This window comes from Conger conger, chromosome 6 (genome assembly GCF_963514075.1).
Source record: "Conger conger chromosome 6, fConCon1.1, whole genome shotgun sequence".
Classification (NCBI taxonomy): Eukaryota; Metazoa; Chordata; class Actinopteri; order Anguilliformes; family Congridae; genus Conger; species Conger conger.
The window spans coordinates 41,968,205-41,984,608 of record NC_083765.1 but is presented as its reverse complement, the minus strand read 5'-3'; the positions used below and the strand labels follow the sequence as shown (position 1 = coordinate 41,984,608).

The window sequence follows — 16,404 nt, the reverse complement described above, 5'->3', positions numbered from 1 at the left end:
CTGAGCTGGACCGGGAGATGTGTTTTCTTCCCAAAACAGAGTAAGATATTTAAATGAGATTAGGAATGTGAGCGTTAAACGTGAAAGGCTAATTCATTGTGCACAGTAAAACATCTGCTCTAATGCATTTTGTAGTTTTGAGTTTATACGCCATGTTCAGAAAAGAACAATCTGTGTTTATGCATGCATTCACACACCAAATGTATATGCACAAAGGCACACACACACACTCAGACTATATCTCAGCCATGAGAGGTCTTCTCACTAAGCCAACTATGTTTCATATCCTTTTTCAGTAGATTAAAGACGGATCAGCATTTAATGAGAAAGAGAGAGAGACAGAGAGAGTGAGACATGAGAGTGAGAGACAGATAGTACATCAGTAAATATCACTCAGTCCCAGATGTTGGCTGGCTGCTCTTGTTAAGGATGATTGCCAAGCGAATGATGTGGGCGGACCCTGGAACCTAGTGCCTGGGTGCCACTCCATGCGGAGAGAGAGAGCCCAGCGCCTGTGTGCCTCCAGAGTCACACTGCCCATCCCTCCACAGACCCAGAGTCACACTGCCCATCCCTCCACAGACCCAGAGACACACTGCAGTCCTCCACAGACCCAGAGACACACTGCAGTCCTCCACAGACCCAGAGACACACTGCAGTCCTCCACAGACCCAGAGTCACACTGCTCAGTCCTCTACAGACCCAGAGACACACTGCTCAGTCCTCCACAGACCCAGAGACACACTGCAGTCCTCCACAGACCCAGAGACATACTGCAGTCCTCCACAGACCCAGAGTCACGCTGCCCATCCCTCCACAGACCCAGAGACACACTGCTCAGTCCTCCACAGACCCAGAGTCACACTGCCCATCCCTCCACAGACCCAGAGACACACTGCAGTCCTCCACAGACCCAGAGTCACACTGCAGTCCTCCACAGACCCAGAGACACACTGCCCATCCCTCCACAGACCCAGAGACACACTGCTCAGTCCTCTACAGACCCAGAGTCACACTGCTCAGTCCTCCACAGACCCAGAGTCACACTGCAGTCCTCCACAGACCCAGAGACACACTGCAGTCCTCCACAGACCCAGAGTCACACTGCTCAGTCCTCTACAGACCCAGAGTCACACTGCCCATCCCTCCACAGACCCAGAGTCACACTGCCCATCCCTCCACAGACCCAGAGACACACTGCAGTCCTCCACAGACCCAGAGACACACTGCTCAGCCCTCCACACACCCAGAGACACTCTGCCCAGCCCTCTACAGACCCAGAGACACACTGCAGTCCTCCACAGACCCAGAGACACACTGCTCAGCCCTCCACACACCCAGAGACACTCTGCCCATCCCTCCACAGACCCAGAGACACACTGCAGTCCTCCACAGACCCAGAGACACACTGCAGTCCTCCACAGACCCAGAGACACACTGCAGTCCTCCACAGACCCAGAGTCACACTGCTCAGTCCTCTACAGACCCAGAGACACACTGCTCAGTCCTCCACAGACCCAGAGACACACTGCAGTCCTCCACAGACCCAGAGACATACTGCAGTCCTCCACAGACCCAGAGTCACGCTGCCCATCCCTCCACAGACCCAGAGACACACTGCTCAGTCCTCCACAGACCCAGAGTCACACTGCCCATCCCTCCACAGACCCAGAGACACACTGCTCAGCCCTCCACAGACCCAGAGACACACTGCAGTCCTCCACAGACCCAGAGACACACTGCCCATCCCTCCACAGACCCAGAGACACACTGCAGTCCTCCACAGACCCAGAGTCACACTGCAGTCCTCCACAGACCCAGAGACACACTGCAGTCCTCCACAGACCCAGAGACATACTGCAGTCCTCCACAGACCCAGAGTCACGCTGCCCATCCCTCCACAGACCCAGAGTCACACTGCTCAGTCCTCCACAGACCCAGAGTCACACTGCAGTCCTCCACAGACCCAGAGACACACTGCCCATCCCTCCACAGACCCAGAGACACACTGCTCAGTCCTCCACAGACCCAGAGTCACACTGCTCAGTCCTCCACAGACCCAGAGTCACACTGCAGTCCTCCACAGACCCAGAGACACACTGCAGTCCTCCACAGACCCAGAGACACACTGCCCATCCCTCCACAGACCCAGAGACACACTGCTCAGTCCTCCACAGACCCAGAGTCACACTGCTCAGCCCTCTACAGACCCAGAGACACACTGCAGTCCTCCACAGACCCAGAGACACACTGCTCAGCCCTCCACACACCCAGAGACACTCTGCCCAGCCCTCTACAGACCCAGAGACACACTGCAGTCCTCCACAGACCCAGAGACACACTGCAGCCCTCCACAGACCCAGAGACACACTGCAGCCCTCCACAGACCCAGAGTCACACTGCTCACTGGGGTTAAATGATTTATTGAGGGTCCGCTGAGGAGGTCTGTATCTCAACCTAAGACCCGACCTCAGCTGCCGGCTGGCCCTCCTGAACGAGACGCATTCCTGACACAGACTGTGCTAATCGCCACGTCTGTTTACAGAGGTCTAATACTGGAGCAGGGATCATCCAATCACGGTCCCGGAAGTCCGATTGAAGACCAAGAACTAATGGTTTTCTGCCCACCCTTTACCTGGGAGTCAGATGTCTGGCCAACCAGCAGCACTAATTGTTCAGTTAATTACCCGGGAGAAAAGAAAACCAGGGCTGGATTTGGATTCCAGGGCCAGATTCGATGATCCCTGTACTAGCGCAAACCTTTAAACAACCAACCCAGGTTGATTTAATAATCTGCTTTCAAGCCACCTTTAAGTCCAGTGTACCTTCAGTAAAAGAGACTGAGTATAATATGCATATGAGCTCAAACAATTTACACACAACCTGCACAACATTTCCGCATTGTTTTACAGGCCCTGAACGCGATCTACATGCTTTATTTAGCACAATACCACAGCACAGTCAATACAGGTATGAGGGGGGTCCTGAGAAACTGGCTTCCAACCAATTCAAGCAGTATAACAACATAATTTTACTGGTTGATACGGTGATGATTCAGGGACAGCAAATGGAGTCCACAGCGGTTATGACCTCACTGTTATGACATCTCATCATTCTCCCCTGGATTCCAGCTTTATGCCTCATGTCAGTCATTCTTTTCAGACAGGCGGCTAGCTGGCTAACTGCACCGTTTGACAGACTTTTCACAGAGAAAATGGTGGTTTTCTCAGGAAACGGTTTTGTGCTGAACCGTCGGCAGTCACCTGTACTGGTCTAGGGGTGTGCTGTGCTGCTTTAACACAGCACCTCAGAGCTCTGCATGGAGGGATTAGGGCGTGTGGGCGCCAGCTAATCAGCGGTATTAATAGCTCAGCTATCTCCGGGGTAAAGGGGCTGGATTATAACCAGTGCGCTGTGGTGAAGATCTGGGAGAGCAGTGCTAAAGAAGACAGTGCTTTCACTGGGCTCAGATCAACCACACGGCCAACAACACCCACCTGGGGACCACGGGCCAACCACAGCACTGACACACCAACAAACATCTCTCTCTCTCTCTCTCTCTCTCTATCCCAAAGTGAATCCATTCATCCAGTCCTTCATCCATCCATTTATCTATTCATTCATCGACCCATCCATGTTCTTAAATTCCATAATTCTGGTCAGGGTCATGGGGGGTGGAGCCTATCCCAGCCTGCGCTGGGCAAGAGGCAGGCATACTCCCTAGATCCCATACTCGCCAATCCATCGCAGGGCCCACACACCATGTCTGTGGACTGTGGGAGGAAACCGGAATACCTGGAAGAAACTCATACAGACAGGGGGGAACATATAAACTGCACACAGAAAGACCCTCATCTGGGAATCGAACCCAGGACCTTCTTGCTGTGAGAAGAATCAATACACAACACAGGCGAATCAATGCTGTACTAGAAACCTCTCACCGCACTACCAATCAACGAATGCGTGAACGTATGACTTATCAGAACCGCATTAGCGCTTATTTATAACCCTGCTGCAGATAAGATGGCGTTGGCGTTCCCCTCACACTGACAGGGGGGTGATTAGACGGAGTTATTTCTGTTCTCAGCCAGCGGGACGTTCGATCACACCATGATCCCCATTAGGGCTCCCTTCAACCCCTCTCTGCGGTGGCCGGACGTTTCTGAAACTCTGCACATCGCAGAAGCTCCGAATTAAACAAATTAACACCGAAAGGCAGCTGGGGTAAATCTGTCATCCTATTTTGCAAATAAATTGCAATAATTAAATAAAAAGTGCCTACGGCAGAATACTAAGCATTCACAAAGTATTTATAACATGTATTTTTATGTTCATATGTTATGTAAAAACCTGGGAACAGCGACGGAATTGGTGCAATGTGTGATATAAAAAATTAAACACTTTTCCTTGGGTTCATCGTTATAAAGTTGCTGAATTTATAAAACTTTAAATAAATTTCAAGCTGCGATTTGCGACAGATGATAAATGATGCTTGCATAGTAAACTTTGAACAACTGTTCAGAAAGCAGTCCTGGGGATGTTCCTGTACTGTGAAACTGCTGTGATATTTAAACACGACAAAAACGAATATCAGTATAAGTTATGTCAGATATATATCAAACATAGGGATATGTTAGGAGTTTCATATTTGTAATACAGACATAGCAGAGCCCCAGGGAATGCCTCAGAATATTGCCTGTAACTCAACTAAAAAGTCTGTATGTACTTTGGAAATTAAACGTAGGCAAAGCGTTTGATGGCGTGCCATGTTTTCTACAAGTACACCCCAAGCCTGGTAGTGGTAATTTTGAAAGCGTAGGGCATCCAAAACTTTCCCTGCTTTTAATTTGTTCAGGGAATTAATACATACACTGTACATAACCTGACAGAATAACTTCCAGTGATCAATCTTAAAGAAATGTAAGCTTTTTACTCATTGTAAGAGCTACCTACATAACTGTAGCCTGGCATTTTTTTGACTGTCGTTCTGCAGCTATAATTCATGCAAGGCACCAACCAGCTCATCAGGAGCATTTGGGGGTTAGGTGTCTGGCTCAGGGACACACCCAGGGTGGGATTGAACTGGCAACCCTCTGACTGCCCTTACCATCTGAGCCAATGTCGCCCCCATTAACCAAGTCAGCGGTGATGGAGATCTTGTGAGAACATTCATTAACTTTGTTCTACACCAGCCTTTTGAACTGACTTTCCAAAATGCCACTTTTTAGCAACAGTGATAAAAGACATGCCCCTCTGAGGTTTTTTTTAGGGGAAGTGTGATTTGTTTTCCATTGAAGACTCGCCTCTTTAACTCAGTGATAAAAAGCAGCCCATTAAGACATAGCTATATGCGCTACTTCTGGTTTCATCACGCATTTGTGTTGACAGGGCAGTCCAAAAATCTCAGGTGTTCTGGTGTTCTCATCTACTGCACGCCTTTGCTTTGTGTTTACCTTTAATGTTGTCACTATGGTTTCCACTCCTGACAAGGTTATATTTTTTTATAATGAAGCAAGAAAAGACGTAGGTGTCTCAATGTCTTTGAGGTGAAAATCACATTCAGAAGAAAATTGGAGACAGAATTACAAGGACAAGGACACATGGCATATGGAGGTGAGTGTTATCAGCATCATGGGAACCACAAAATGTCTCTGTTTAGGAGAAAACATTGTGCTACCTCTGCAGAACCTAGCAAGCCGTATGTGAGGAGGTCAGACCTGGGTCAAATACATCATTGTTTTGGATTCAAATACTTTTCTACATTTTCCTGTCTGGTGCATTGGAACCAATGAAATACTCTTAATAAGTGTAAAGTCGACCTTCTGGCCCTCTTGGTTGGCTCAAATGCACCAGGCAAGATCAATCGAGCACGGAAAAGTATTTGAATCCAAAACAATTACGTGTTTGAACCCGGTCTGGAGGAGATGGGAGAAACATCACCACAGACTGTTATCTGTGGGAGGGGCTTATATAAGCCACACCCAGCTTTCCGTCTGTAAACTGCACCTTCAAGGAAATGAACACGAATCCTCACTGTCGCTAACCCCCTCCATTTTCATTCCAGTGGCTGAAGCCGGCATAGTTGAAGGACTACTCTACATGAGAGCAAGACATGGGGGAGTACTAGACAGACAGACAGAGCCAATGTGGAACATGGTATTAACCACGCTAGATCACTCCAATCAGCTATTTTTAAAGGTTCCTCCACGTTTTACCCCCCAACACTGCCTGGCCAATCCTGCTCACGCTGCAATGGCCATTGCCACCTCCATTTTGGATGCAGGCGAGAACAGGCAAGCCAATGCCCTCCTCCAAAGCAACACACAGTCAGTTGATTTCCTGTCAGTACTCTGTCAGTCTGAGTAACTTTATGCTGCATAGGAAAATACGTAAGAAACAAAATAGTATACAGCGAGACAACAGAATTTCAAAACCAATAATCTTCCTTTTTTTTTTTACTGGATTCCAAGACAAAATTATCCAGTTCATGTGAAGGCAGCGATATTCTCACGTTTAACTGAAACAGAAATCCAAAGAGACCTGCTTTCATGATCAATGTGGCACACATGACCGCAGCTCGTGTTCATAATCCTAACTGCTAGAGTGAGTTTACACTCTACTGCACACGTAATACCAATGATGAATGTGCGGCAGAGTATCGCCGTTTTCTGCATTCAATTTAAGAAGTTAACACGGAAAGGGCATTTGCTCTCAGGTCATTTATTAGCATTTAAACTGATGCCCCAGTGTTATTAATATTTTATTCATGAATTATAACATTCATTATTATAAGGATGTTCCTTATAAGGCTAACCAATACAAACTGAGCAACAAACAAATAATTAAATCGCAGGTACCCAGACTATCCTGCACTGTGAATCTAGAATAACATCCAGGAAGTCGTCCATGCTCCCAAAAGATGGATTTACTTCACTTAACGTGTTTATATCAAGAATCAAGGAAGTAAAGCCAGAAGTATGTAATGGGTTTTTAATTCTGAGTCAAAAATATTTGTTATTGTATTCTTTCAGTTTACACTAAGCTCCTGGCTTGTAAAAAAGAGTATATTTCAATGGGATTTCCTGGTTAAATGCGGGTTAAATAAATAAAGGTTCACCCAACCAAATTTAAGAAAGGATGGAAAAGTAGGCACTGTGAAAGTAATGTCCATGTTCAGCACACCTGGCTGGTTCTCAGACTTTTATAATGCTGAGGAAAGCATAAAACATGAAGGATTTTTGTTCCTGTGTGTTTCTGGGGCACATTCATCTTTTAGTCACTTATCTTTCAATAACACCCTGGCTATTTTTTCCTTCAGCCGTGGAGCTTGGAAGGGAACCAGCGCACAGGCTGTGTTTTAATGACTGCTGGAGGAATTCTCTGGCTAAGGCTAAGCTCCTTATGGGTGATGGACAGCATTGTGGGCACTCCGGTTTCCTCCCACACCGAAAGACATGCATGTCAGTTTAGGTGTGCTCCAGTCATTGCCCTTGACCAAGGCACTAGCCTCAGAACTGGAGTTTGTCACTGAGCCCTGTGGTTACTGCTCCTAAGTAACTATGCAGGCTTAAACGCAGAGGACAAATTACCCTATGCATGATTTGGAATGGTGCTACTGTACCAAGCACTTACAGCGCGAGAGAATGGATCTATTTTTAGTTTAAGTTCTGTAATCCCGTGTTTTTCCACTAATTTCCTGCAAAAACGCTGACGCGGTGAGCTTCATTGTACTGCAAAAGCATAAACAGGCCACTTCACTGTTGCATTTCCAACAAAAAGCCTTTTCCTGGAAAGGTAATCCAAGCCACTGCCACTGTATTGCACTGAACACTAAAATGTAACAAGACAAGTATGGCTCACATTAGAAAGTGTGATTAACACTTATAGATTGAGACTAACCTTACTTTATGGACTGCTTTGCCTCATATTGGCGCAATATCACATGCATAGGAGTGATATTATTATGTATACCGTATACAGTATCATGTCATGACCGCAAGTGTGTTACTGCCTTTCTACAACAGTTCCAATTGCCTATAGACCATCCATCTAGTTATGATTGAGACATGCTTTTCATGGTATGCCTCTTGTCCAATATTGTCAATTCCTTGAATGGAACTTATTGCATAAATATACAGTACTGTGCAGAAGTCTTAGGCTCCCTAGACTTTATTATATACATATGTTTATTTTTTTGTGTGTGTTAGAATAAAAGAACACATTTGAGATTTCCAAATATTCATTTTACAAAAGATTTAATTTTACAGAGACATTTTTGTATTTAATTGTTAAAGTAACATATTACTGTGAGCAATTTACTACTTTTTACACTTGATCAAGGCTCAGAAGCAAGAAGCCAACCAAAGTCTGCAGAAGAACTGTGGAAAGTTCTCCAACATGTTTGGAACAACCTCCCTGCTGTTTGTCTTAGCCAACGCTGTCCTGCAGTTCTATATCTCAGAGAAGTGATGCAGTTTTATATAACAGCTGAACCCACTCGTGGTATTCTTTCTACGATGGAAATCAAATATTCTGCAGAAAGTTCTTCCCAACTCTGTTGCAGAAGTTCCCATGCTTTGCTTTCACTCTTCTGTCCAGTCCATCCCAAACCAGCTCTATGGGGTTTAAGTCTGGAGTCTGTGCTGGCCACTCCATGTTTTCAAGCTTACCATCTTGTTCTTTTTTCCTGAGGTAGTTCTGGCATAGCTTGGACGTATGTTTTGGGTCATTATCTTGCTGTAGGATGAACCCCTGACCAACTAGGCGCATACCAGAGGGTACTGCATGGCGCTGCAGAATGCTGTGGTAGCCGTTTTGGTTCAGGGTGCCTCTCACTCTGTACAAGTCACCGACCCTGGATCCAGAAAAACAGCCCCAGACCATCACGCTTCCTCCTCCATGTTTGACAGTTGATGTCACACACTGAGGAACCATCCTTTCACCTACTTGACGGCGTACAAAAATCCTGCGTGATGAACCGAAGATTTCAAACTTTGATTCATCAGTCCATAACACCTTCTTCCAGTCTTCAGTAGTCCATTGGCGGTGTTTCATGGCCCAGGCAAGCCTCTTCTTCTTATTCTGACGTCTTAGCAATGGCTTTCTTGCTGCAACTCGACCGTTCAAACCTGCAAGTCGAAGTCTTCTCTTCACAGTTGAAACTGAGACTTGCTTACTACGACCACTATTAAGCTGTGCTTGAAGCTGTTGTCCTGTGAGCCGCCTATCACACAAGCTGTTGACTCAGAAACTTGTCTTCTGATTCTGTTGTGGCTTTGGGTCTGTCAGACCTCTTCCTGTCAGAGTTTCTCACAGTTTCTGAGTGCCTTTTGATGGTGAAGGAAACTACTCACTGACACCTTGACTTTCTTCGCAATTTCTCTGTAGGAAAGCCCTACAATTTTAAGTGTCATGATGGTCTGTCTCTCTTCCATTGTTAATTGTCTTTTTCTCGCCATTTTTATAGTAACACACTACTTTCTGCAGTACAATACTGTTCAAATGATGCTCACAAGGGTATGATACCATAGTATGTTCCAACACTACTTTTATGCAGACAGAGGGGGTTGTAAGTAATCAAGAAAAGTTGGAACACCTGTAGGAATTGGTAGCACCAACTTTCAAGGCTTGATCAACCTCCATTGCTGCAGAACAGCTTTAAGTTGTTAACCCATTTCTTGTTCCCTGAAAAAGGCCTTTTTGTATCATTCTGAAATGTATATTATTTTTCAGTTTTGGGTAACCTTACCTTTTTTTTTTACCTCTAGCAGTTCACTACTTACCTTTTACCATTTCAAGCTATTCATTGGACTAATTTCAATAAAAAACTGGAAAAATTGGGGTGTTCTAAAACTTTTGACCAGTAGTGTATATACCTTTCATTTTGTTTAGAAAGCAAAACAAAGAAGAGAAGACAACATTTAAATTTCCTGTCGTTATTCCCATACTGACAAATGACAATGATCTTGAGATAAAAATAGATGATGTCAAAGACATACATACATGCTTGGTGGTAAGCACTCAGCCTTTTACTTAAATGATACAAAATCGACTGTATCTGTAACAGTAAGCAGTTGTTCCTAGGACATTCCTTAAATGGTGTAAATGTGTTAATTCCGTAAAACAAACTAACATCAGCCTGGATGCTTTTGGGGAAAACAACACAAACACCTGCCTAAATTTTCAACCACTTAAAGCCCTTTTCCCAGCTAGCTTTGAGGTAGAGAACTGGTTGATTTTCACTATGTCCCAAAGTAGCCTTTACACAGGTCCGAAGCGTCCATGACACAGATGGATTAAATGTGGACGGTATTCAGGGCTAAGCCCAAATGCATTCTGGGGAGGGTCACTCAAAAGTAGGACATGAACTGACAAAGCATATGTCAGCGATGCCAAAGCCAAGGGGATTACCAGCAACCGAGCGGCCCACTGTTTAAACATGGACACCAGCCCAGCACGACAGCATACTCTATGTGCAGCACACCTGTTTGGATTAAGGTCCACACGAATTAATATAATACATAGCTGTGAATGAAAACAATATAGCAATACCTGAAAGCTACAGTACATTTCCCATACACTGTTGCAATATCTTGAGAATACATTTTATTTCAATATATTCTCAATATATTCCATTTCTGTCAGGGATATATTTTTGTGCACCGTGCATCTCTGCAAACTGTTAGCTCTGAACAGAAGCCGCCAGTGCTGGCTCTGGAATGTTCAGTGGGTAGGTCCCAATAACGCTTCATTATAAACCCACAGCTCACGGTTTTACTCAATGCCCCAAGCAGTGCAATTAGCAGATGGTACGAGGTAAAAATCTATGACCCGACACAGGCAACAGCATCGTCACGGCAACTCAGCCATGAGACTGGCATCTTGTGTGACGCTGCCTGGGCAACCGCTGACCTCAGAAATTCAGCCAGGAGTTCAGCCAGGAGTTCAGCCTGCTTCACACTTAACATGCAAGAGAGCCCAGGCCCAGCTCAACCGGCACAAGCAGGTGTGCAGACAGGTGGGAGGTCAGGTGTGGTCAGGTGTGCAGACAGGTATGTGGTCAGGTGTGATCAGGTGTGTGGTCAGGTGACCAGACAGGTGTGCAGACAGGTGGGAGGTCAGGTGTGGTCAGGTGTGCAGACAGGTATGTGGTCAGGTGTGGTCAGGTGTGTGGTCAGGTATGCAGACAGGTGTGCAGACAGGTGTGAGGTCAGGTGTGGTCAGGTGTGGTCAGGTGTGTGGTCAGGTGTGCAGACAGGTGTGTGGTCAGGTATGTGGTCAGGTGTGGTCAGGTGTGCAGACAGGTATGTGGACAGGTGTGTGGTCAGGTATGTGGTCAGGTATGCAGACAGGTGTGTGGTCAGGTGTGTGGTCAGGTATGCAGACAGGTGTGCAGACAGGTGTGACGTCAGGTGTGTGGTCAGGTCTGCAGACAGGTGTGTGGTCAGGTATGTGGTCAGGTGTGGTCAGGTATGTGGTCAGGTGTGGTCAGGTGTGTGGTCAGGTGTCCAGACAGGTGTGCAGACAGGTATGAGGTCAGGTGTGGTCAGGTGTGTGGTCAGGTGTGCAGACAGGTATGAGGTCAGGTGTGGTCAGGTGTGTGGTCAGGTGTGCAGACAGGTATGAGGTCAGGTGTGGTCAGGTGTGTGGTCAGGTGTGCAGACAGGTATGAGGTCAGGTGTGAGGTCAGGTGTCCAGACAGGTGTGCAGACAGGTATGAGGTCAGGTGTGGTCAGGTGTGTGGTCAGGTGTACAGATAGGTGTGCAGACAGGTGTGAGGACAGGTGTGGTCAGGTGTGTGGTCAGGTGTGCAGATAGGTGTGAGGTCAGGTGTGTAGACAGGTGTGTGGTCAGATATGTGGTCAGGTGTGTGGACCGTGGCAGTGGCAGCATAGGCTAACACAGGGATTTCTGACATTAGGTCATGGAAACCATCTGTCTGAATTTCCATTGAGAAACCACCGTCCAGATGCACCTCAGCCCACAACAAAATCAATGTAAAACCAAAGAGGAAATTGCCAGATTATGAACAACATTATTGTTCAAAAAATATACGTTGCAACACATACTATATATTTGCAAAAATACATTTATCTGTTATAAACAATACGCACTTGTACCACAACCTTGCGTGATAATAAATATAAAAGGACTGAAATTAGAGCAAATACTGCTCCTTCATTCGCATTATAATGCAACATACTCACTATTCCACAAGGGGAAATACTCTCATCAAACATAATTTACTTTTCAACATTCAAGCACAATGTCCCAGCGTTACTGTATACATAATCATCATTAAACTATACGCCCAGCATCTGTCAAACTCCCTAAAATGTGAAAAAATCCAATAATTTAGAATACACAAGTACTAGTGCCCTGTAGCCAGAACACTTCAAACCTCTTAAAAGCACATCCTTTCAGAAGATAGTTCTGCTTCATGATCGACCTGAAGAGAATTTGTACTGGGTTTGAGAAGAGGCGCGGGCGAACGCGTTTGAGATGATAAGCACGTCTGCAGGAAGTGCAGAGCCCCGGAAAGCGTGCGTAACCAGCAAAGTAGTGCTCACCTCTGCTTCCTTGCTCTTCTCCTTGCTTCTGCCCGAATTCCTGCCGTTGCTGGCCGTCTCTCTGACCGGCACCACTGAGATCTGATGGACGGGCATGGTACACAAAATGGAAGCTTCCGGGGTGGCTTATTCTTTCACACCGTCGGGTCAACGTTCATGGCCTGGCCGCTCACACCACTTTCCCCCCTAGGGTGTCCACTTCCATTCTAGCAACAAAAAAGGGACAACATTTTAAAAAATAGGCAAAAAAAAAGAAGAAAAGAACTGGAATACTCAACGTCAACCACAGACTTTGACGAAAGGGAGCAACATTGTCATGTTCTTCACAAAAAAAATCCTGAAAAAAATATAACTGAAAAAGAAACAGGTAGAGCGGGCCGGAGAGTGTTATTCCTGTGACACGCCGGATTTAGCGCTGCTCGCACTGAGGCCGGAGCCTCCTGCCACGGTTCCCGCGCCCCTCCCCTGGCAACCCTGGCCTAATCGTCGTCATGGTAACTGCAGGAAGCCTTGGCCTAGCGGGTCTGAGATTAGCGGTTGCGTTAGCCTGGCGTGCAGTGTGTTGGCGGTAATGGACGATGGCGATCAGGCTCGGTTGTGGCTGTGGCCTGCTCACATGTCAGGTACGCGGGAGGCTGGTGCGGCTTTTCTGCTTACTTTAAAACCCAAATCCCATCACACCCCGCTCGGAGAAGCCTGACAGGCCACTCACGTACACATAATCAGATTAGGCCAGAACTCGGCCAGGAAGACCCACCCCCCCACCACCCATGGCCAATAGGGGAACAGATGGGTTATTACCAAACAACGTTGCTCTGGCTCGACCAATCAGCACCTCACAATGACGAACAACTCTAAATATTTGGATTTATATGTGCTGGTGACACTAATCTTGTAGGAAGGAGGTGTTTGAGGGGGTTATGGTATATATAACCATCTCGGGGGCTGTTTGTATTTTAGAGATGAATCACTCTGTCAAACACATCACTCAGTCCAGCACATATAATCATGCACAGAGAGACACACAGCACAGTGCCAGGCATGGTCCTCAGCGCTGTCTCCTCTCCAGCAAATCAAGCTTTAACACACACACACACACACACACACACACACACACACAAACACAAACACACACACACACACACACACACACATACAGTAGAAATTTCAGTTAATCAACTCTATCAGACTTGCATTAACCATGGTGCATCATGCAAGTATCTAGGACAGGGATCACCAACTCTGGTCCTCAAATCCAGCCCTGGTTCTCTTTTATCCTGGCTAATTGGTGCTGCAGACTGCCTTCACACCTGACTCACAGGCAAAGGGAGGGAGGAAAACCAGCAGTTCTCAGCCTTCAAGGACCGTGGGTTGCTGATCCCTGATCTAGGGGTTTCACATCCACAGGAAATGCGAATTGATGCATCTAAGCCTTTCTCTGGCTTTTCGTCACTCAGAGGTTTACTACAGTACATGCATGTAACCTGAGTGTGATCTCCTGAAAGACTGACAAACATCTGAAGAAAGCTGACCATTCACTAGCTGTACTGAAGAATATTTTCGCCCCACTATCTGAGCTCCAGTCTCTGACTACAGAATCATGCAGCACAACAAAACACAGCAGACTGATCACATCTGCCAACGCACACCTGGCTACAGAATCATGCCTCACAACAGAACACAACAGACTGATCACTGTTTCAAAATGTAGCTGGTCAAGCTAAGAACTGTTCTGAACTGGTCAACCAGATAAACCATGTCAAACTGGGAGCTCGTCTGAACTGGTAAACCAAATAAACCATGTCAAGTTGGGAGCTGGTCTGAACTGGTCAACTAGCTAAACCATGTCAAGCCGGGAGCTGGTCTGAACTGGCCAACCAGCTACCAACTGTTTCAAAACCTAGCTTGAGCGTTTTTTTCTTTTCAGCAGGGTCCTTTTTGAAGCATTGCATCATGTTGCCACCATATTTTAGACTTGTCATAAGGAGGCTGTAAAAACATCCATAAACCTCGGGAGTCCCAGAGGCAGTTGATGCAGTGTGAGAAACTCATGTTCTCATGCAGCTTTCAGTGATGCAGGGATGGTACTCCGTGTCCAGGCTCACTGTGAAAACCGGGGTGGGAACTGAACCAACTTTATTTCTTCTTACATTTTTCTCCCCCACCAAGACATTGTTTAAACCATTGTTTATTAAAATAGATAAAGCTCTATTAGGGAAGTGGTAGCTGTATAAATATTCCACCAGCTCTGATGAATTCATTAAAGCTGAGAACAAAGTGCTGGGGAGGGAGACACTTAGACGTGTGAAAATGTGTTCACCCATCTTTGGTTCTACTTTGTCACTTTTTCCAAGAGACATTCAACACTCTACTGGGCCCAGTGCCACCTCCCCTCTCTCTCTCTCTCTCTCTCTCTCTCTCTCTCTCTCTCTCTCTCTCTCTCTCTCTCTTCAGCCACCATTTCCACTGGTTAATTAACACACGGGTTAATGTGTGCAGTCTATAGGCAGCTACAGTAGATGAGAGAACGCAAACACTTCACATGAACCATGAAAGTTCAGTCAATTTACCCAGCCATTAATGAATGTTTTACCCTCGTTATCTCTCGGTTTTGGAACACCAAATCTTTCCGTGGTAAGGCTCACCATGGCAACTGCCCGCACCCATTTGGGAAAACAATCTTGCACCCCTTCTCCGAAATGTGTGTTATCAAAAATATTCTGATATTCTTTATCACTGTAGCTCATCAGTGAAGCTTAGTAGAGTCAGAATAACCTGTCATGTATAAACTGTGCGACGGTGCATGGTAGCCAATTGTACCCCATCTAATCCAATTGGAGTTAGTGTTATATTCACCAGCCACACCCCGTTCCTCAGCGGCCCGAACGAGAGCGACACGTCTTCTTCAAGCCATCTCGTCTCATGCTCGTGACCGTGATTCTGAGGCGCCCGAGGTGCTTTTATGCGCGATCCGGTAACCCTGCCAAGTCCCTCCCTCTGGAGCAGCGAGCCAATTATGCCACTCCACGAGAGCCAGCCAAACTTGGCTTTTGGCAGGACTGGGAATTGCACCCCGGTGCAACAAACTGCAACCGCAAGTCCGCTGCATCTTAGCCTGTTGCACCACCGCGGCTCCCTTAGCACTGGGTCCTTTAATAATGCTCAGGTCAATGTCAATGTTTGGAGCCAGAGCACGGTGCTCCTCCAGACACTGGAACAGAGCCTTGAACAGCCACAACAACACGTAGAGTGGGCTTTTTTTAGAAGTCTAGAACTCCACTGCGTTCAGTTACCGGGAGTGATTGCTACATGGCATTAGAAGGTTCAGTTCAGCGCACATATTTGTGACCTGACAGCCTAAAGCCTTAAATCAGTGTAACACATTTAAATATGGAGTACATCTGCACTGGCAGGGGGGTTGAAAGGGGTGAGAAATGAAGGCAGGTAAATCTGCAGAAACACTGCATTCATTTAGCAGGTGCTCTCCTCCAAAAGAATGACTTACAGTGTAGGAGAACTACTTGTGGACTTGCAGATATGCTGGGGTTGGGTACTAATAATAATTGCGTCTGCACACTTCTGCGTCGAGAGGATTAATTTCACTTCTCTCTTTTAAAACTGTATAAATGCCACACTGTGCACAGGTTACTGCAAATAAATCTACAGGGTCCAAGCTCTTATCTATGTGGTCCCTACTAGCACTTGGAACTGTACTTTACTTGTGGGTTTTCAGCACACTTGTCTCTGGTTATGCATTTTGTTATACTGTACATTGCTTTGGTTAGTGTCAGCCAAACGGCTGTAATGTAATGGTTACTGTGTGTCTTGGTGTCAT

General features: G+C 46.3%; 1 protein-coding gene across 1 annotated transcript in view; it reads right to left on the bottom strand.

Moving 5' to 3' along the window:
- The window catches only part of marchf1 (membrane-associated ring finger (C3HC4) 1), a 66,656-nt gene that overhangs the window by 29,141 nt on the left and 21,111 nt on the right, over positions 1-16,404 (bottom strand). Inside the window, exon 2 of the mRNA XM_061247007.1 lies at positions 12,570-12,775. Coding sequence (XP_061102991.1) covers positions 12,570-12,665 — 96 coding nt within the window. The 5' untranslated portion in view covers positions 12,666-12,775. The remainder of the gene's footprint in view (positions 1-12,569; positions 12,776-16,404) is intronic.